We start from the raw sequence: 21,111 nt of genomic DNA on the forward strand, positions 1-21,111 counted from the left end.
TATCACTTCTGACACACAGTGCAAAAGCAGGCCAAACAGTAACTAGCTCAGTCAGGCACAGCACTCAGTTGTGATATGCAAAGAGAAAAACTCATGCATGAAAAGCCATGTGAGCTCCCACACATCCAGGATTACACATAGTTTAGCAGTGGGGTGCCTGCAGCTCACTGGGCTGGCAACAGATCTAAGACTTCCTGGAACGTGGATTCTGGCGAATGAATTGGGCAATCGTTCAGTTATAGTTTAGTTGGACTATCTTTCATAATAAACCTCAAAGCAATTTCTAAAAGTTAAATAAACTCAAGACACAGGACAGGAAAAGCAGACATTATGCAGTGTCCTTGATTCTCTGTGGTCCTGTGGTCGCAAAATAAAAGCGAGTTTAGGCTCACCTGTACTTTTCCTAAGTTTTACAGATAGGATGGGCCCCCTTGGTTTTTTTTCTGTTTAGTTTATGCTTTTTCAGTAGTATTTCAATGTGAGTTATATTCAGATACAGTAGATATTTCCCGCCATTGGGCCTACAATCAGTGGTGTAGCAAGGGTTTATGGTGCGCCTCCCCCCCATCCACACACTCCTTCCCCGCCCCCTCCTGCCGCCCGTGCACCGCTTTCCTTCCCCCGTACTTCTGTAATGTTCCTGGCACAAGCAACTTGAGCACCCCCCCCCCCCAATATACCTGTTAAAATGTTCGCTGGTGCACCTGCAAACATTTTAAGAGGTACACGGGGGGAGGAGATGCTCAATCTCCAGGGAAAAGTAACCTCCTACACGTTGTGGCAATACCAGCTGCCTCACTCGCTACATCCAGCTATTCAGTAGAACTCCACAGCCACATGTAGAACAGTGCCTATGTGGAAGGAAGAAGTGAGAGCAGCATGTGAGAGGGTTGTGTATGTGTGAAGAAGAAGAGGGGTATAGGAGCAAGTTGGGGTGAAATGCGAGTATGTGAGAGACAGATGCTGCTACTTTAGAGATCAATATAACACTTGCCATGCTGCCTTGTCATAGGTTCTGCAGCCAGCTGTAGGAGATGGAGCTAAGGACAACTGGGATTATCATGAAAGAGGATGACCTGAGCCGCTATCCCTCCCTTGGCCCAAACTTGTACAGTCACCGAAATTCCGAGAAAACAAGCGCTTCCAAAACATACCTTCAACCAGTCAGACATAATCACGACACTGGGGTCCTTTAAAGCACTGAACAGCTGTTTAGTTGCCCTTTTCTTCTCCTGCCTATAATTCTTCTTTTGTACCTGTGGCAGAACAGAAATAAAACATTAATACCAATGGAAAGTTCAAAGTCCATTTTATAAATTCTGGCTTGCTTCCGAGACATAGCAAGTGGACCTGCTAGTCTTACTGATATGGGGCAACAGCGGTGGGGGAGAAGGGAAGGTGGATGGGTGGACAGGAAGCAATTAACACATTAAACAATTAGTCATGCAGTCAGACAGAACTATGGATGTTGATGTTTATTATGTTTGTCTATAGCCCTTGTAAAGCATTGTGGCGGTTTACGATTTATTTATAATTTTTTTTTAGTATTTTTAGTATTTAAGTTTCAAGTTTTAGTAGGTCTTTATATAACGTCTATCAAATAATCTATGCAGTTTTTACGATTAGGTATTTATATACCACTTATATCGTAAGTGGTTTAGAAAAGAAAAGAAGTGCATCAGCAGTAGGATAGAAATGATAAGAAAAGTGAGAAATACAACAAAAGAAGAAAAAGAGGAACATAGCTCTGGTCCACAAGTCTACCGCCAAAGTCCCTGGCAAAAATATGAGTTTTTAAGAGAGCCTTAAATTTAGTATATGAGAGCTCTGAGTGCCGCTCAAGGGGGAAATAGAGTTAAAACACATAAATGTACTGCACGACCTATCTGCATGGTGACGGGACTAAAGCGCGCCAGACAATGTCGCGTGGACAAAGGAGCTCAGACAAATGCGTGCAGGACATCAGCACACTGAATTAAAAGTTACATTTAAAGTGCTCAGAGGGTGTGTGTGAGGGTGGAACTCCCCCACTTTACTTAGAAGTGTTGGCGCTGCCGTTGGGGGGTGGGGGGAACCCCCCATTTAGAGAGGAAACTGTAATTTTTCCCTAAACCAGGGAAAAATTACACTTTCATCTGTCTGCCTATCCATGCCATCTATGTACTATCCCTTCCTCTCCCTAAGAGAAGCAACATACTTGTCCCGCGTTGTCTTGAATTCAGATACAGTCGACTCCACCTAAGTGCACGTTGGTTAGCGCACTCTTTGGTTATCCGCACCCTACCATTTTTTACATTAAAGTCAATGGACGTAAACTCCGGATATTTGCAATTCGGATAAGCGCACAATCCTCTTATGCGCACTGATGGCAACCTCTATTCTTTCACGTTACATTCACTCCGGTTATATGCAATCATGCTCTGACTGGGAGTGGCTAGGCTTCACACAGCAGCTTAAGCGCTGGGACAGCTGGGAAAGTGAGTGCTCCGATTCCATAACATAACATAGCATAACTTTATTTTTCTATACCGCCTTAATCAAAAGAATTCTAGGTGGTTTCCATAAAAGAGAAAAACTGGACAATCAGTGAAATACAAAATAGTAAAAAATGAATACAGTCTGTAGCATTAAAAAGACATTAAAAATTTAAAATTAATAGGATAAGATTAAATATGTTTAAAAATAAAGATAGAAGTACACATTAAGAGATAAATTTATCAAATAATATTGTCTTGATTTCTTTTCTAAAGGAGCCATAGGACAACATGGCTCCTTTGATATAATTACCCAACCAGGACTGTTGTTTGCTTGCTTGAAAAGCAAGCATCCTATCTAAATAAGACCTGAGTTTACAGCCTAAAATCTTCGGGTAAGCAAATAAGTTGCTGTTCCTGGTTATCCGCACAGGGTTATGTAACCAAAATGAGAAGTAGGTGCCAATCCCCAAACTGACTTGAAACAGAGGCATGAGAATTTAAACATTACTCGTGCCTCCACTGGCAACCAGTGCAATGATCGGTAGCAAGGACTGATATGATCACCTTTCTTCAGTCCAAATATCAGACAAACAGCCATGCTCTGCACTATTCTTAGTTTTTTCACTACTTTCTTCGGTGCGCCCAAGTAGACAATATTACAGTAGTCCAATATAGATAATACCAATGCCTGCACCAACAGTCTAAAAGCTAAGAAATCAATATAATTTTTGATGGTCTTTAACTTCCATAATATAAAAAAGCACTTTTTTACCACCAAATTAGTGTGCTCTACCAAAGTTAGATGGGAGTCTAAGATGACCCCAATATTTTTTATAGATTTTAGAATTGGATAGTCGTGACCATTCAGGTGAAGCGATGTCTTAGTTATTTTGTCGTTTGGACTTGCTAAAAAGATTTTTGTCTTTTATGTATTCAATTTTAGTTTAAAATTGGTTGTCCATTTTTCTAATTCAGACATAATATAAGAAATTTGTTCTAAAATTTCTTTTGTTATGTTATTCAAAGGGATTAAAATGGAAATATCATCATCATATATGTAAAAAATTAAATTTAACTTCTGCAGTATTTGTCCTATAGATGAAATGTATATGTTAAATAGCGTGGGTGATAACAGGGAGCCTTGAGGTACCCCTGAAGGATTACTCCAGAAATGGGAGTATTTTTCATCACTCACCACTCGATAGGATCTTTTTTTCAAAAAACCCTGAAACCAATTCCAGACTTTTCCCGAGAGTCCCATTTCATCTAAGCAGTGTGACATTATTTCATGATCGACCAAGTCAAACGCACTGCTAAGATCCAGTTGTAAAATTAAAGCACTAGTACCTGTGCTAAAAAAAACCATAAAGATGACTTAAATTGAAGCTAATACTGTCTTGGTGCTAAAACCTTTTCTAGTTCTAGTTTAACCAATCCCTCCATAAGTTTAGTGAATAAAGGTATGCTTGCTATGGGTCTGTAATTTGATTTTCGAGCAATCGATGCTTTTTTGATCTTTTGGGATAGGTGTGATCAAAATATGTCCCATTTCTTCATTAAAAATCCCTCTTGTTATGGCATAGGTTGACCAGTTGAATAAGTCCTTTTTAAAATCAAGTGTTGCTTCTCGCATTCATTTTGAAGGATATGCATCTAGTATGCAGTTTGATTTAGCATATTTCTTAAACAAATTTAGAAACTGATGCCCTAGACGTCTTTTCCTGAACTTCAAATTTAAATTCTACTCAAGCTGTAGGGCAGGGGTGCCCACACTTTTTGGGCTTGCGAGCTACTTGACCAAGCTAAATGACCAAGTCAAAATGATCTACCAACAATAAAAATACTAAACATACACCCCCCTCTTTTACAACGGTGCGCTAGCCGATTTAGCGCTCGCTAAGTGCTAATGCGCTCATTATATTCTATGGACGCATTAGCATTTAGCACGCCTTAGTAAAAGACCCCCCCCCATATTTATTTATTATATATATTGAGTGTAACTCTTCTGTCCTCCAGACCTTGTTCCATTCCCCAACCAACATCTCTCTCTGTCCCTCCAGGAGTCCAGCTTTTCTTTCTCTCTCCTCCACCCCTATTGGCAACATGTCTCCCTCTCTCTCCCTCCTCTGTTATGATTGTGCATCTCTCTGTTCTTCCTCAGGGTCTCTCACCGTCTGTCTCTTCTGTCTGCACCTTCCATAGTCCAACATCTGCCCCCCTCTTCTGCCTCCCCTTTGTTTCAGGTTTCTCCCTCTCTCTCTCTATCTTTCTTCTGCTAATATTTTGAGTCCTCCCACCTTTGATTCAGGTCTTTATCTCTCTCACTCTGTCTTCCCCCCTCCCCAGTGTCTGGCATCTCTCTTTCCTTGGTTTGGGGTGTTTCCCCTCTCTAACTCCTCTAGTAGTCCAGGAACTGCCCTGTCTTCCCCCTCCCTTTTGATTCAAGGCTGCTTTCTCCCTCCCCACCTTAAGGCCCTTTGTCTTCCCCCCCCCCCGATCCAGTGGCTCTAAAGCAACCCCCATCCCACCAGGGCCCTCGCAATGGGCACAGCCTTACCTCCGCTAATTCCCGCACACAGTGTCTGTCAGGACCTCAGACCTCTTGAATGCAACTGTCCTCATCTCCATTCTTCCCTCTGGGCCTATCACAGTTGAAAGTTCATTACGGCAGCCTGCAGAGCAAACGTAGCAGGCTGCTGTCGGCCTCTGTAGCATGTTCTCTCTGCCATGGTCCCACATTTCCTCTAACATCAGCTACAGAGGCCATTACGTTTGCTCTGCAGGCTGCCGTAATGAACTTTCAACTGTGATAGGTCCAGAGGGAAGAACGGGGGACACTGAGGGGTAAGTGCGTCATCTGAGCACAGAGCCTTTGCGATCAACCGGTAGATCGCGATCGACATTTTGGGCACCTCTGCTGTAGGGCATAGCTTTTCAGTACTTTAGGCTCCAGCAGCCCACATAACGTATTTAAACTCCACCCCCTCCCACACTCTTATTAAGTGCACACTCTGTTTAAGCACACGTGACGACTTGGTCCAAGGGGCGTGCACTTAAGTGGAGTCAAATGTACACTTATCGCCTCCACCACCTCCACTGGGAGGCCGGTTCACACATTGGAAGAGTGTGTGGCGCAGTGGTTGGAGCTACAGCCTCAGCACCCTGGAGTTGGGGGTTCAAACCTTGCGCTGCTCCTTGTGACCCTGGGCAAGTCACTCAGTCCTCTATAGCCTCAGGTACGTTAGCTAGATTGTGAGCCCACCAGGACAGATAGGGGAAATACTTGAGTATCTGATTGTAAAACCGCTTAGATAGGCTTAGATAGGCGGTATATAAAAACCTAATAAACTTCCCTGAAAATGTATTTTCTGAGTCTATCCTCTTTTACCTTCATCCTATAACCCCTCATTCCAGAGTTTCCTTTCAACTGAAAGAGACTCACCTCACATATGCACTAGTTATAGACTAGTGTCAATTGCACGCCTAATTTCATTGCTAAATTAGGCACTACAGCACATATTCTATAAATAGCGCCTTAGGTTAGGCATCTAACCTAAGTGCAAAACACCTTTTAAAACAAAAACATTATAAAAATGTTTTTAAAAATGTAGGCATCTACTGGCACCTGCATTGTGGCTATGGAAGCACTTTACGACACCTAATGCCACTGTAGGCTAATGCTGGAAATGGCATTAGGCATCGTAAAGTGCCTCCATAGCCGCGATTCACATGAAAGGTAGGTGCTAGAAATGTAGGCCTTAACCAATGCACCACACTCTCCTCCAACCAAGCTTTGCCCCGGAATGCCACAGTGGTACAAGCCAAAATCCATTCATTTGACTGGATAGGTGTGTCCTGGGGGACTGGGTTGAGAGCCCTTGACATAAGTGCATCCCCATTTTGATTGTGATCAGTTCGCTCCGAGGAAGGTTATCACGCTTCTAGACCATTGGTTTTCAACCCAGTCCTCAGGACACACCAAGCCAGTCGGGTTTTCCGGATATTCCCCATGAATATAACAAAGGCAGTGTATGAAAATCTTGCTCATGCATATTCATTGAGGGTATTCTGGCTGGGGATATCCAAGCAGAAGGATCCAATCACCAAGCTGAAAGTGCTACAAAGAGGTTTTGTTACTTAAAACTGTTAAAGAAAGGGCAGCCTACCTTGAGGGTCTCTTTCTTGCTGAATTTTGATCCGGGTGAAGTGCATTCTCTATCTGATCCATTGCACAGTTTGTTTTCAGGCTAAAAGAAAGGAAAGACCATAGTACACAAAAACATAAAAATAGGATTCAATTTTCCTGTGCGGGGTTCAGCGAATTTTCAAAATAAAAAGTATTAAAGGTACTTGATGTACTGCTCATTATTAAAACATCTGGGTGGTTTACAATAGCAAGATAAATGTAAGCATTTATAATATAAAATCCAGAAAATTCAAGTGAAGAAACTAATTTCTACTCAAATTAATCTAAATTGCACTTAGAGATAATAGTTACTGTGGATGGACAGACTAGATGGGCCATTTATCCTTTATCTGCCGTCATGTTTCTATATTAATCGCACCCCTCCTGCTCCCAACTTTACAGGTACAGAAATGGGGAGCGGGGGGTTTGCGTTTGGGGTGGGGAGTCGGCAATGGCAGGGTGAGTTGGCATCCCTCCTGCCATTCTGTTGGTGGCGGTGGCTGGCATCGGCAGGTGGCGGCAGGGACAATTTAGATTTGGGGAGGGAGGGGGGTACTTTGTTGCGGGGGGGCTTTTCTTTTTAATCGAGCAGTTATTTTGCGTGTGTAATACACACAAAATATCTGCCCATTTAAAGAAAAAACCCGCAGAAGCCCTGACAGGAGGCTGCTTCTTCTGGCACTACTGTCAGGGCTCTGCCCCGACTCAATCGCTCTCTGAGCGAATGAGTCGGGAATTTGCATGCAAATAAGATAGTGAATCAATCGCTGTTTTAAAATAGGCCAGAAATCGGCCAACAGCGAATGAATTGCTATCTTTAGTGAATCTGGGCCTATTTATTTATTTTCATTGGGTGTGTAACCTAGCAGAGTTAAAAAAATAAGCTGAGAACAGTGTTCATTTAATAATCTGTTCATGTACTGATCAGTTTGCGACCAAATTTCCCTCCTGCACTATCCACTAAAGGCAGTAGCGATCCGATCCCGTTCGTCCCATGCAAATTAGCAAAACCCCATGCAAAATAGCCAAGCAATTGATTCACTAACAATTGCTTGCCTATTTTGAGTCGGGTTTTACTATTGACAAACCCGACTGCTGCAGACCTGTCAGTAACTGAGTTACCGACAGGTCTGCAGGTTTTTTGAAAGTTTGCCTGTCTTTTTTATTCAGACTCCTCCCTAAGTCCCTGATTGGCTGAGGTGCCCCAGGCCCCTCCAAAGGGAGGAGCCCGAGGCACCTCAGCCAATCAGGGCCTTAGGCCTCTCCCCATGCATCAGATGATGCGTGGGGCGGGGCCTAAGGCCATTATTGGGTGGCGGCGGGTCGGAGCAGACCGGCGGCGGCAGAGGGTGTGGGCACCCCTCCTGCTCCCGAAGATGGGGGCCTCGAAGGAGCAGGAGGGACTGGGCACCCCTTCTGCTCCAGAAAATGAAAGCCTCGAACTAGCAGGAGGGACCGGGCATCCCTCTTGCTCCCAACTATTTTAAAGGTACTGGGGTGGGTAGGCCAGGCCCGACTGCCTGGGCCGGGGAGATGAGAGGACTAGGAGAAGGACGGACTGAGCACCCCTCCTGCTCCCAACTTTTTGGTGCCGCGAGGGCCATGCCGGGAGATGGGCGAGGGAGAGATCTGGGCAGAGCAGGGCAGGCAGCAGAGATCGGGGCCTGGGGAGGTGTCGGGCAGATTTCTCTTGCCTGCTCACCGGACTCGCCTGCTGTCTGCCGCCGTTCCCCACAGTGCAGGCCCGCTTTAAAACCTCGGGCTTGCACTGCAGGGAACAGCAGCAGAGAGTAGGAGAATCCAGGAGCAGACAAGAGAGATCTGGGCTGGGCTGAGCCCTGAAAGCAGTGACAGGAGGCTGCTTCTCCTGTCACTACTGTCAGGGTGTGCGCATGAGTGGGGATCGCTCTGGCCATGGGTAGGGGTGTGTGTTAATGATCGTCCTCATTTGCATGCAGGCCTTTACTGAATTGGTCGGCCGCATGCAAACGGAATTGGATCGCACACAGTTAGGAGGTTTAGTGAACCCTGCCCATTGTTCCCTAGCTACGTTACCACATGCCAACTGTTGGTAATGAAACAGGTCACGCGCAGACCCCTGCATCAGCCACAAAAATGTGTGGAATGCTGGTATCCCTAAGTTCTTCATTAAACACAAAACACATTTTGTCACAGGCTGGATTCTCTGTCATTATCAGGTCTTCCTGATAGCTCAGTCTAGTTCCGATTTCACAGTTCACTGGATAAATGACAATTGCATATTGCCAGAGATGCAACTTAGTTTTTCCGTCCTTTATAGCACTTAGTCTAAATGTGTCTGTAATTAGCTCTGAAAAGTTAAAGGCATGCTGACATATGAAGCTTATAAATTATTTGTACTAAATAATGCAGGATCAGTAACCGCACTAAAAATATGACTTGGCAGCATCAAAACGAATTAATCTGCATTTTAAATAAAGCAGTTAAAGAAGGCGTTAACTTCCATATAAATCTCCTGGCATGCAGAGCAAAGAAGAGGCTTTTATTAGGATGAGATGGGTGCATTTGGCTAAGCAAGAGAGATTCAAATGAATGCCATACGATTCAGAGCATGCAAATTGATCTCATTCATATTCATGCAGGATGTGAGGAAAGCCTGATTGGTTTCTGGCACTTGAAGACCAGTGCTGCTTGCCTCCTAGAAATAAGAGCTTCCACTTCACATTAGTTCACTAGTCACCTTTGAAATGGGTCCCGGTGTTCAAATTTGAAAGGCATGCTGGGATTCGTAGCCCAGCTTTTTCTCAATTAAAAAGGTAGAAGATATATAACTTGGATCTGCATGCAAACTCCAGCGTCCAACTTTGGATAACTTACATAGAATCCAGGGGGCTGGAGTATAACTGCAATGTCTCCAACTTATACTTGCAACTTACCTCCCCCCTCCTTTTACAAAAATGCAGGAGCAGCGCAGAGCATTCAGCACACCTGCCTGCGCTAAAACCCGCTATTGTTGTTTTGTAAAAGGGAGGGGGGTTTATAGAATACTATCAGCTATGCACAAGGCATGGCTTACTTAGGTATGAAAACACACTCTCCAAAAGGCAATATGCATAAAATTTGTGCAAATATTTGAAAAACACTAAAAAAGTGTATCTAAATATAAATATAAATGCAAGTGCTCAGTCACCAACCATACAGTGTCATATAAAATGCCAGCTCTGGTTGTGTAGAAGGACCATCATCGCACTCTGAGAGTCCCTCTATCTGCCCTCCATGTAAGATATAAATATACTTCTGTGTTAATAATAGCAAAATATACTCTAAAAAGAGATGCAACAGTAACTTAGGTATGCCAAATTATGCTTGCTATTAACCTGCTGTAAATGGTCATGCCACACAGATACACCAATGCTGACTTTTGCCAGTATTCTATCATTTGAAACATTCAAAAATATCTCTAGGCTACTCAGTGGCATAGTAAGGGGAGACGATCTTCCTCAGGGCACTGGCACCCCTTCTCCTCTCTGTCCCCCCCTTCCCATTCCTCCCCCTGCCACTCAGATGCCCCTTCCTTTCCCCCGTACCTTTTTAATTTTGGCACAATCAACCACCACCTTGAGACCCACGTCAGCTTCGGTGCTTTCTCTTACATCGCTTCCGGGATCCACGCCTGGGGAGTGACGTCAGAGAGCGCACCAAAGCCGACACAGGCAGCAATTTGGTGGCTGCTTGTGCCAAAGTTATAAAGGAACGGGGAAGGGGCGTGTGCGCCTGCGCATGGTAGGAGGGGGTGAGGAAGAGGACAGGAGAGGGGCGCCGCTCACCCTCACTACGCCACTGAGGCTACTATAAGTAGATGAATAAAAAACTCAATATCAGGAATCTACTTCTCACATTTATTGCATATGATTCCAATCACAACCCCATTCAAACAAAGCACAAAAATATTCTTTCTATGGATCCCCAGACGGCTGACTGAGTGGATAAATATACAGCACAAATCCTCATTGATCCATCATTTTGTGATTTCAATTGTATTCTGGTTTTCTCAATTTATGCAAAAAGTCCAAAAAGCACTTATCATACGAAAGAGCTGAGTGAATTTCGGCAAAAATGCACTCAAAAGAACCAGCATGGGTTTTGAATACTGACGCCTCAACCCTGAAGAAGACTCGGAAACATGGATTCATGTCGGGAGGGGTGGTAAATTCAGATAACTGCTTTTTGAACTTTTTGAATACAATGAGAAATTATTATTATTAGGATTTTATATACCACCTATCAAGGTTATCTAAGCGGTTTTACAATCAGGTCCTCAAGCATTTGAGACAAACAGAATACAATTGAAATCACAAAATGATGGATCAATGAGGAATTGTGCTGTGTATTTAAAGAGTTAAATCAGCCATCTGAGGATCCATAGAAAAAAATATTTTTGTACTTTGTTTGAACGGGGTATAATCGGAATCATTTGCAGTAAATTTGATCAGTAGATTACTGATATTATCTTGGCGCAAAGCTGCCATTAGAGAACTGGTGCTCTCCGTCTTTGAGATTTATTAACACACAGCGGTCCACCATTTTTTCAGTAACTGCCCCTCAAATCTGGAATTCATTACTGGCACAATTGCCATACTTAAATGATGCACACACCTGCAAAGCAAAAGCTATTTTACCTCTATGTTAGGCTAAGTCTAGACGGAAAATGCTGCAATTCAAACCCCCCTATGTCCACCAAGTCTGTGCTTCCCACTAAAGTCTGTCCTGCTTATACTGTGAATGTACTCTTGTGACCCATTCTGGACTCCTTTGGGAAGATGGGCTAAATAAATGAATGAATAAATAGGCCTTTGAACCTGACAAAAGACACCTGTGAGTAGCTCCGATAGGTAGGACATTCATACTCTACCTTACTGGAGGAGATTGGTGTCTGGGGTTCCTCATTCTTCAGAATTGACATATTATTTTTTTCAGTATCTTTACCTGAAAGAGACAAGTAGGAGGGAGAAAAAAACTGTACATTTACAGACTTGACTTCAAGTTTTCACAAAAATGACAGCTGCAGACCAAAAATCTATTATGACAGATACTCCAATCTGAGATGACGTTTTAAAGGAGGCCCAATCTTTGTTTATATCCTCTTTATTTGGAAGAAGTTCCTTCCTTCCTCAGCGGGAAGGGGAGTCAACAGCTATCTCAATGACTAGGGGCAGCCATAGGGTTAAATCCTTAATTCTAGAAAATTGTGCACCCAAACTTCCAACCAGTTTGCAAATTTGCAAGCCCAACTTATAGAATAAGTTCATTTGTGCTATAACTTAATTATATGCTAATTGGCCCTAGCAACCAATTATTGGCTATAATTGTTGTTAATTGGCAGTATTTGGCAGTTATACACTTAACTACCCTTAGTTGGTATTCTTTAAGTTGTGGATTCGGATTCTACAGCATGTGACTCCAAGGGGAGCTTGTACCTAGAAGGAGAATAGGCAGGTTAAGCACTTATGCGCGTGGGTTATAGGATACTAGCATTTATTCAGTTAGGCCCAAATTCTGTATTGTACGACCCAAGTTGCAGGCACAACTTAATTGTTTAACAAGCTAATCAGCGCTGATAATTGACGATTAACAATTAATACTAATTGGCATTAATTAGAAATTAAGCATACCATTTTCTAAACGCATTCTATAAAGTGATGTGTGTAAATTCTAGTGTGTGAATTTCAAAAGGGAATGTGGCCAGAAGAGGCGCATCAAGAGATCATGGTCGTGCCTAAAATGAAGACAATTTGATATAGAATACGCCCAATGCACAACTTAGGTGCAGATATTTAGGCCTGGTTTTCATTGGCCTAAATGGATACACCTAAATATTAGCCACACATACAGGCGCTAAACATAATTCTATACATGGCAAGTGCCTTTTATAGAATCGCGCTAACCACCGTTCTAGTTGGTGCCGTGTTTTTTTTAGGCACCATATATAGATTTTGGAGGTTGATACTACAATCTGCACCAGCTATTTTGACTGGCGTGGCAGGTGCATAAATTCCATTATGGAATTCTCAGCACACATCATTCCAGCATCTAATTTGAATCAGTAACATAAGCTAACGCCTCAGGAATTAAATCAGCACATTATTCAAAAAGTGGGTACTGACATGAGCTGCCTACAAATATTGTCTGCAATATTATCAATTCTAAAACCTGGCGACACAGTTTCCCTGTAGAAGAATCATATATTGGTTTTCTCTTGTCTAATCTATGTCTCTTTCTGATAGGGGAGACCTGTGGGATTCAATGATAATAAATCCCCTTTATGTACCACAAACCAATGGGTATGCGCATTTCTCACTAGTGATTTTCTCATTATAGGTCATCCTGGAGGCACTTTTGCAGAATGCTACAACATCAAACTCATTCAGGACAAGAACATTCCATCTCTCAGTTCCACTGGCACATCTAACTCTCCCACACAAAAATTCTTTCCTTTGGCATCAGCCTCTACATTTTTCTTACTTCTCAGAAGTATTTGCTTAAAGGGCATCTCCGACTGCTTCACCCATTTGCTCCTTCTTGTCCTCCCACTCTGCGACCACAATATACAGTAATTTTGGAGCACTTTGTGCAGTAGGCTTTTGCCAGGAATGTGCTCAAAAAATCCTGCCTGCCTGGCTGTATAGCTTGATGAAGCAGCCATGCCAGAGACCTAAGAAACTAAGGATTTTAACACTGATGTTGTTATCCATCTGGGAACAAATGACCTGGCCAACAACTCCACACTTGCAGCACAGAAAGCTTTTCGGGAGCTTGGTGAGGGCGTGAAACCTTTTGTAAAGACTTTAGCTTTTTCTGAAATACTGCCTGCATATGGAAAGGGAGAGCAAAGAGTGAAAAACACAGAGGACTTTAATAGATGGCTCAGAGCCTGGTGTCATCAAGAAGGCTTCAGGTACATAGGAGGATGGGGAAATACATGGAAGGACAAGAAGCTATATTGCACTGATGGGCTACATATTACTACAGCAGGAAAAAGAAACCTTGCAGAGAAATTTAGACAATATTTTTCTAGGCATTTAAACTAGAAGGTGGGGGTGGTGTATGTACGAAGGACAATTATAGAGACCACCCCCGGCAAAAGAAAAGATGTGATAGTAGTAAAGGCTGCAACATAAGCAATATCAGCAACTCATTTCTTAGTATTGCAACGGAAAGTGAAACGACACAAAAATCCATACGAAAAAGGAGATTATCGCTGAAAAATAGCTGGAAAGCGATGACCACAAATGCTCGCAATCTAAGCAACAAAGTTCATGATCTGCAAGCCCTGATATTAGAGGCAGATCTAGATATTGTTGCTATCACAGAGACATGGTTCAGTGAATCACATGGATGGGATGCAAACATACCGGGATATAATCTTTTTAGGAAGGACAGAGATGGTCATAAAGGTAGAGGAGTAGCTCTCTATGTAAAGATCAATATCCAAGCGACCGAAATGCAAGGGACCTGGGGAGAGGAAGAAGCGATATGGATTGCTCTGAAAAGAGAAGATGGAACTTCTATCTACGTGGGTGTAGTCTACACACCTCTGACTCAATCGCAGCAAATTGATAAGGATCTGATTGTGGATATCCAAAAGTTTGGAAGGAAAGAGGAGGTTCTGCTGTTGGGAGATTTCAACCTGCCGGATGCGGACTGGAATGTTCCGTCTGCGGAATCGGAAAGAAGTAGGGAGATTGTGGATGCCTTTCAAGAGGCTCTGCTCAGACAAATGTTGACGGAATCCACAAGGGAAAAAGCGATATTGGATCTGGTCCTCACAAATGGAAAGAGTATCTCTAATGTTCGAGTGGGTGCTCACCTGGGTAGTAGCGATCATCAAACGGTTTGGTTTGATATAACGGCTAAAGTGGAGAGCGGCCGCACGATACTTAAAGTCCTAGGACTTCCGGCGGAAGCATGGGGATGTGAAGTCGGGTGCTTTGCAGCTCCGATACTCCCGCCACAGATCTGACCATTAAACGGCGCATTTTCTCCCGGACACCGCTCCCCTGAGCTTTGGGGTTACAGCGTTAGCTCCTTGGGCCGGTTTTTTCTGTGCGCGGTGGAGGGATGGCCGCTAAGACGCCGGCGAAGAGCTGCGATCGGGGGAAGCCGCTGGAAGCCAAAATGGCGGAGCCCACGGCTCCTGCCTCGCCGGAATCCCCTAGCTCCGTGTGGATTGCGGAAGTGTCGGCGGAGGTGCAGGCCGCGCTGGAGGGCACGCTCGGCGCCAAACTGCAGAAGATCCTTGATAAATTGGACTCGATGGACCAGCGTTTTGCTGCCCTCACCTCCGAGGTTCGGGATACCCAGCAGAGAGTCAGCAATGCGGAGGATTCGGTCCTCAGGCTGACTCAGGAGCAGGGGGTGCAGGCTTCTTCATTGGCAGCGCTGAGGGCCAAGGTGGAGGACCTGGAGAATCGGTCCCGCCGGAACAACCTGCAGTTCGTCGGCCTGCTGGAGAGTATCGTGGAGAGTGACCTGGGGGACGTCCTAGAGCATTTGCTGACGGAGTCCCTGGCTCTCCCGGAGAAATTGGGTCCCCTGCATATTGAGCGAGCTCATCGTCTGGGACGACGGAGGGATGGCGCGGAACGTCCACGGGTGGTGATCTGCCGGATTTTGAATTACCGACATAAGATGGAGGTGCTCCGAGCTTTGCGGCAGGGGAAAAAGCTGCAATATAATAATGTCTCCATCCTTTGTTTTCAAGACTATTCTGCGGAGGTTTCCCAGGCTCGTCGCAAGTTCTCTCCTCTCTGCACTGCACTGGTTCGTCGTCATGATCCATTTTCCTTGCAGTACCCGGCACACTTGCGGGTGATGTTCTCCGGTGCGGCTCACCACTTTGACTCCCCTGAGGCCGCTCAGAGATTTGTAGATGAACATCTTCCTGCTGTCTCCTCTTAGACTCTGGTGACCTTGCTGCCACATTGTGGGGATTCCCTTTGAGCGTCGGACTTTGGATCTGGAGCTTGCCAGGATGACTCCGTGGACCATCTTCCCTGCCTCTCCTTGGTCTCCTGTTTGACTCGCTTGGGCCCACAAGGGGGTGGGAGCCTAATGTAGAGGGGGTGTTATTGATTTCACCTGGGGGGGGATGGATGGGAGTGCGTGAGTGGTGCTGGTGGGGTGATGGCTGGGGGTACCATAGGCTTTGGTGTGCTGGAGGGTGCGTGTGCATGGTCCGAATGTTGTATGGCGGGGGGGGGGGGGAGGTAGGTGTCTGGATGTCTTGCTGATCCTGTGGTGGGAGTGTCCTGCTTTTGGGAAGTGGCAACCGTTTGGTTGCGTAATGGTTGGTGGGTAGGGGGGGAATGGGGGGGTAGGGGTGGGGGGGCTTTTTGGGGGAGGGAGTGGGGTGGGTTTTTGGGGGGTTGGGGTTTTCCTAGGTTCAGTCTGGTGGGGGTATGGAGGGCATCTTGGTGGTTATTATGGCTGGGGGGGTGGTGGCTGGGACACTCCTCTGGTTTGACTCAAAGGGTTCTATTGTACTGGCTGTTTTCTCTCTACTTTGTTTTTCCTGGAACATAAATTGATCTCCTGGAATGTGGGGGGTATCCACTCTCCGATCAAACGTTTTAAAATTTTACAGCAGCTTAATTGGAGGCGAGCTTCCTTGGCTTTTTTACAAGAAACTAGGTTAACCTCGGGGGAACACGCTAAGCTTTGTACATGGTGGGTGGGGGACCATCTGGGGGCGCCGGCTCTGGGGGGCAAGGGAGGTGTTGTAATTCTCTTTCGTAAGGGCCTTTCGCTGCAGACTCATAAGGTCCTCAGGGATCCTGAGGGCCGATATTTGATCGCCTCGGTTACTCTCAACAATAAACCTCTGCTGTTATGCAATCTCTACGCTCCTAATAATCCCTCTGCCAAATTTTTTCAGAAACTGCGCACCCTTTTGTTACAATTTGGGGAACTTCCTTTGTTGCTTGGGGGGGATTTTAACGAGGTTCCGGATCCGCGGCTGGACCGCTCTTCCTCGGTGGGGAGAGAGACCCACAAGACTTGTACGGGGGCTCAGCTCTTGGCCTCTTCCCTTGATCTGTTGGATGTTTGGCGGGTTTTGCACCCGGTGGACCGGGATTATTCCCATCTCTCTAGGGCCCATGGTACACTTTCGAGGATAGATCTAGTTCTTTTGTCCAGGGAGTTGCTCCCGGTGGTTCAGGATGCAGTGCTTGGCCCCATCGAGATATCCGATCACACATGGGTGAGTCTGGACTGGCAGTGGGGGCCCGCCAGGGGAGGTGGAGCCCGGTGGGTATTCCCATGTCATCTGTATCGGAACGCTCGCTTTCAAGACTTTCTGTTGAAAAAATGGGGGGACTTTCAATATACCAATCAGGAACATAGAGAGGATCCCATTCTTTATTGGGAAACGGCAAAGGCGGTGCTGCGTGGGGAGATCTTGGCATTTGCGGCCCATGAAACTAAAATACGTCACCGGGCAGTGCTAGCGCTGGAGCGGCGGGTTTTGTTTTTGCGGAGACGATATGCGAGTAGGTTCACGGAAGTTTCGCCCCCCACATTTCGCCCCCAGCAATTCGCCCCTCACATTTCGCCCCCCACATTTCGCCCCCAGGTATGTTTCGCCCCCACACATTTCGCCCCCACACATTTCGCCCCCCGGATGTTTTGCCCCCACACATTTCGCCCCCGCACATTTCGCCCCTGATTATGTGTACTGCACATTTCGCATTGGGCTAGTTTAGCGCTGGCCACTGCGGTATTAGCTCCAACGCTCATAGGGGAGCCAGAGAGAGAGAGTCGGGGAGGCAGAGAGCAGGTTGTGGCGGAGAGCCGGGGTGCCAGAGAGAGAGTTGGGGGAGGCATAAAGTAGGTCACGGCGGAGATTAGGAGAGCCGGGGAAGCAGAGAGCAGGTCACGGCAGAGAGCCGGGGAGCCAGAGAGAGAGAGTCGCACCCACCCCGACTCTCCCTTGTTGAGCCGCGGCCTGCCAGAGCCCGCCGAGACGCTCCCTTGGTTCCTGCGGGAGGGCCGCCGCACACGCCACGGGAGGGAGGGGTTGTGCGTCGCCGGAGGCCCAGTACCTTATCGCCGGGTGGGAAGGGGTGGTGTGGCTGCCGCCGTCTCATCTGCTCAGCGTGGCTGGCGTCTCATGTAAGCCGAGCACCTGCGGTTTCCTACTCTGGAGATGTAAGGGCTTGCGATAGAGGCAGGAGGAAGGAAGAGAGAATCCTTTGCCTCTTTGACTGTTCTAAGCAACCTGGTACAGTGGTGTAAAATCCACCCCACGCCGCCCTCACTTTGTGGGAGGTGGGGGCCGTGAACCCTGCACCACAGTGGCCGAGGTAGAGCCCTGCAAATGCGTCCTTCCCCTCCCTGGGCGGCCCGGCTGTGTGGGAGGGAGGATTGGGGTTTCCGACCCTGGCGGCCGCGTCGCTGTCTCCCAGCCGCCCTGCTCCGGCCCCGGGCAGGGCGCGATGCACTGGAGAGCCGGGGAGCCAGAGAGAGAGTTGGGGGAGGCAGAGAGCAGGTTGATTTCAGGGCTGCAGGGCTGGCAGGACAGTCGGAAAGGGTCTCCCCCCCAGGGCCTAACTAGGTACTGGATCCAGTGGGGGGGGGGGGCCTTCATGGTAGGAGTACAGCCCTCTCACTTCTGCCTTCTAAAATGGCTGTTGTCCTCTTGCAGCAGCTAATGGTATTAACAGGAAGTGCCGTGAGCAGCTGCGAAAGGTCATGGCAGCCATTTGGGAAGGCAGGAGCGAGAGGGCCATGCTCCTGCCACAAAGATCAATGCTGGACTGCTAGGTACTTTGATAGGTCTCAGGGGGAGGAGGGGGGGGCATGGGACATGTGGCTCACAAGCTGTATGTTGCTAACCCTATCTTAGACGCAGAAAGGGGAGGTGGGAAGGGAGACAAAGTTAGAGTGAGAGAGAGAGAACGGAGGAACGCTCAGGGGCGAAATGTGCAGTACACATAATCAGGGGCGAAATGTGCGGGGGCGAAATGTGCGGGGGCAAAACATCCGGGGGGCGAAATGTGTGGGGGCGAAATGTGTGGGGGCGAAATGTGTCTGGGGGCGAAATGTGGGGGGCGAAATGTGAGGGGCGAATTGCTGGGGGCGAAATGTGGGGGGCGAACCTTCCGGATCCCATGCGAGTAGTGGTTCGCTGGGGCTCCAGACGCAGCTTTTAGAGGCCCAGCAGGAATTGAATGAACTCTTGCATCGGGGGGCGATGCGCTCTCGGGATCACTATAAATTCCAATTATTCCGGTTTGCCAATAAGAGTAGCCGGCTATTGGCTCGGTTGGCCCGCTCCCATCGTGGGGCGTCAGGGGTGGCGGCATTGAGAGATCCACGGGGGGGTCTCCATCATAAGCCTGAGGATGTTAGCTGTATTCTGCGAGATTTTTTTACCGCTTTGTATGATTCGCCCGTCCCGGACCTCCTTGATGGTAGGGTCTATTTGGATAGTTTGGATTTGCCCCGCCTATCGATCAGTGACTTGGATATGCTGGACTGCCCTATTACCGCAGAGGAGGTAGAGGGTGTGATTCATGTGTGCCCGTTGGGCAAGGCACCGGGGCCCGATGGTTTTCGAGGGGAGTTTTATAAGCTGCTTGTTTCCGAGATTGCCCCGATTTTGTCGGAAATATTTAATTTAAGTGTGGCTAAAGGTTTTTTGCCCCGCTATTTGAACCTTGCGCAGATTATTGTTTTTCCCAAGCCGGACCGGGATCCGGTTTTGCCAGAATCATATCGACCTATTTCCTTGCTGAATTTTGAAACGAAATTGATGGCTAAGGTACTGGCCAATTGTTTGGCCCGGGTGTTGCCTTCTCTGGTGTCTGATCAGCAGGTGGGTTTTGTGCAGGCTCGTCCGGTGTCCAAAAACATTTGTCGCATTTTGTTGGCCTTGGAGAAGGCTGGTGTGGAGGGCACCCCCGCCCTGCTTATTAGTTTTGATGCGGAAAAGGCATTCGACCGGATGGGGTGGGGGTTCCTCTTTGCTGTGGTTCGTGCGTACGGATTTGGCCCTTTCTTTTTCAATGCTCTCCAGGCACTGTACAGTGATCCAACGGCGCAGATCTCGGTGAACGGGGGCCTCTCGGCCCCCTTTCCGATTCGGAGGGGGACCCGCCAGGGTTGCCCTCTCTCGCCCTTGCTTTTTGCTCTTTATTTAGATCCTTTGATTCGGGAGCTGCAGTCTAATGTGGACATCTGTGGTCTTCACTTGGGAGCCACGCATTTCAAGATTGCAGCTTTCGCAGATGATCTTTTGGTATTTTTATCTGATCCACGTCGCTCCTTGGCTGCTCTCTTGGAGAGCGTTCGGGAATTTGGGGACTTCTCGGGGTTTGCTCTGAACCTGACTAAATCTGAGGCGCTGGCCTCTTCGGCGGGACTCCGGGAGTCCTGGGGTGGGACCTTTCCATTGAAATGGGCAGAATCCTCTTTTCGCTATTTGGGAATCCAGCTTTCTATGGATGTGTGGGAACTTTATAGATTGAACGTTACGCGTCTCCTGACTTCTATGGGATCCATTCTGGCTAATTGGCGTGATTTGCCGCTCTCCCTGATGGGGAGGGTGCATCTCTTTCGGATGGTACTCTTCCCTAGGTGGTTGTACGTCTTGCAGACGCTTCCCCTGTGTCTGCTGCAACGGGACATTCGGACCTTTTACTCTTTGCTCTCGCGGTTCTGTTGGAGGGGCCGGACGCCTAAGTTGAGGTGGTGCTTACTGGTGGGCTCGTGGGGCCAGGGAGGCTTTGGGGTGCCGAATCTTAGGTGTTATAACTGGGCGTGTCTCTTGCGGCATATTCGAGATTGGGCTTTGGGTACTGCTCTATATACGGACATTTCCCTCGAGCGTGATTATTTCTATCCTGCTCATCTCTTGTCTCTTCTCCACGCTCGGTTGGCGGAGGTGCCTATTCCCGGTAGGCGTAGTGTCTTGTTTCGCCCTCTTTGGGAGGTGTGGTGGCGGATTCTACCCCTGTGGCATCAGGACCCCCGGGCTAGTGTGCTTTTGCCTCTGGCTGGTAATCTTTCTTTCCCCCCGGGGTTGGGGCCCTCAATCTTTGGAAGATGGAGGGCTAAGGGTTGTGAATTTCTCTTTCAGGTTTTGCGGGAGGGCGGGGAACTGCAGTCCTGCGCTGATTTGCAGCGTGGGGGTCTGTCCTCTCTTGGCCTTGCTTACGTGCACTGTCAGTTACAGCACTATGTGCACTCGCTTCCTAGAGATTCCCTCTCCTTATCCTTTGGGACGCGGTTCAGAGCATTTCTGGAGGGGGGGGGGGAGGATCCGGAACCTCAGATTTCAGTTTCTTTTTTTCAGCGGCGGCTTGCGGCCCTGGGGCCTCCTCATGATTTTTCCTCTGTTTTGGAGGCTTGGCAGAGGGATTTGGGGAAGGAGCTGGGGGCGGATTGGTTGCTCCGTGCTATTCGCCG

The 21,111-nt window shown here is 47.2% G+C and overlaps 1 protein-coding gene across 3 annotated transcripts in view; it reads right to left on the reverse strand.

The window, feature by feature from the left end:
• The window catches only part of OSBPL5 (oxysterol binding protein like 5), a 431,224-nt gene that overhangs the window by 165,529 nt on the left and 244,584 nt on the right, over nt 1-21,111 (reverse strand). For all 3 annotated transcript variants that reach the window (XR_004537637.1, XM_033928646.1, XM_033928647.1), the window contains exons 3-5: nt 11,555-11,628; nt 6,644-6,724; nt 1,155-1,256 (exon numbers count right to left, since the gene is read on the reverse strand). Coding sequence is in view for 2 of the 3 variants with exons in the window: in XM_033928646.1 (XP_033784537.1) it covers nt 1,155-1,256; nt 6,644-6,724; nt 11,555-11,628 (257 nt within the window). In the remaining variant the exon portion in view is untranslated. The remainder of the gene's footprint in view (nt 1-1,154; nt 1,257-6,643; nt 6,725-11,554; nt 11,629-21,111) is intronic.

Source organism: Geotrypetes seraphini, chromosome 19, assembly GCF_902459505.1.
Source record: "Geotrypetes seraphini chromosome 19, aGeoSer1.1, whole genome shotgun sequence".
Lineage (NCBI taxonomy): Eukaryota > Metazoa > Chordata > Amphibia > Gymnophiona > Dermophiidae > Geotrypetes > Geotrypetes seraphini.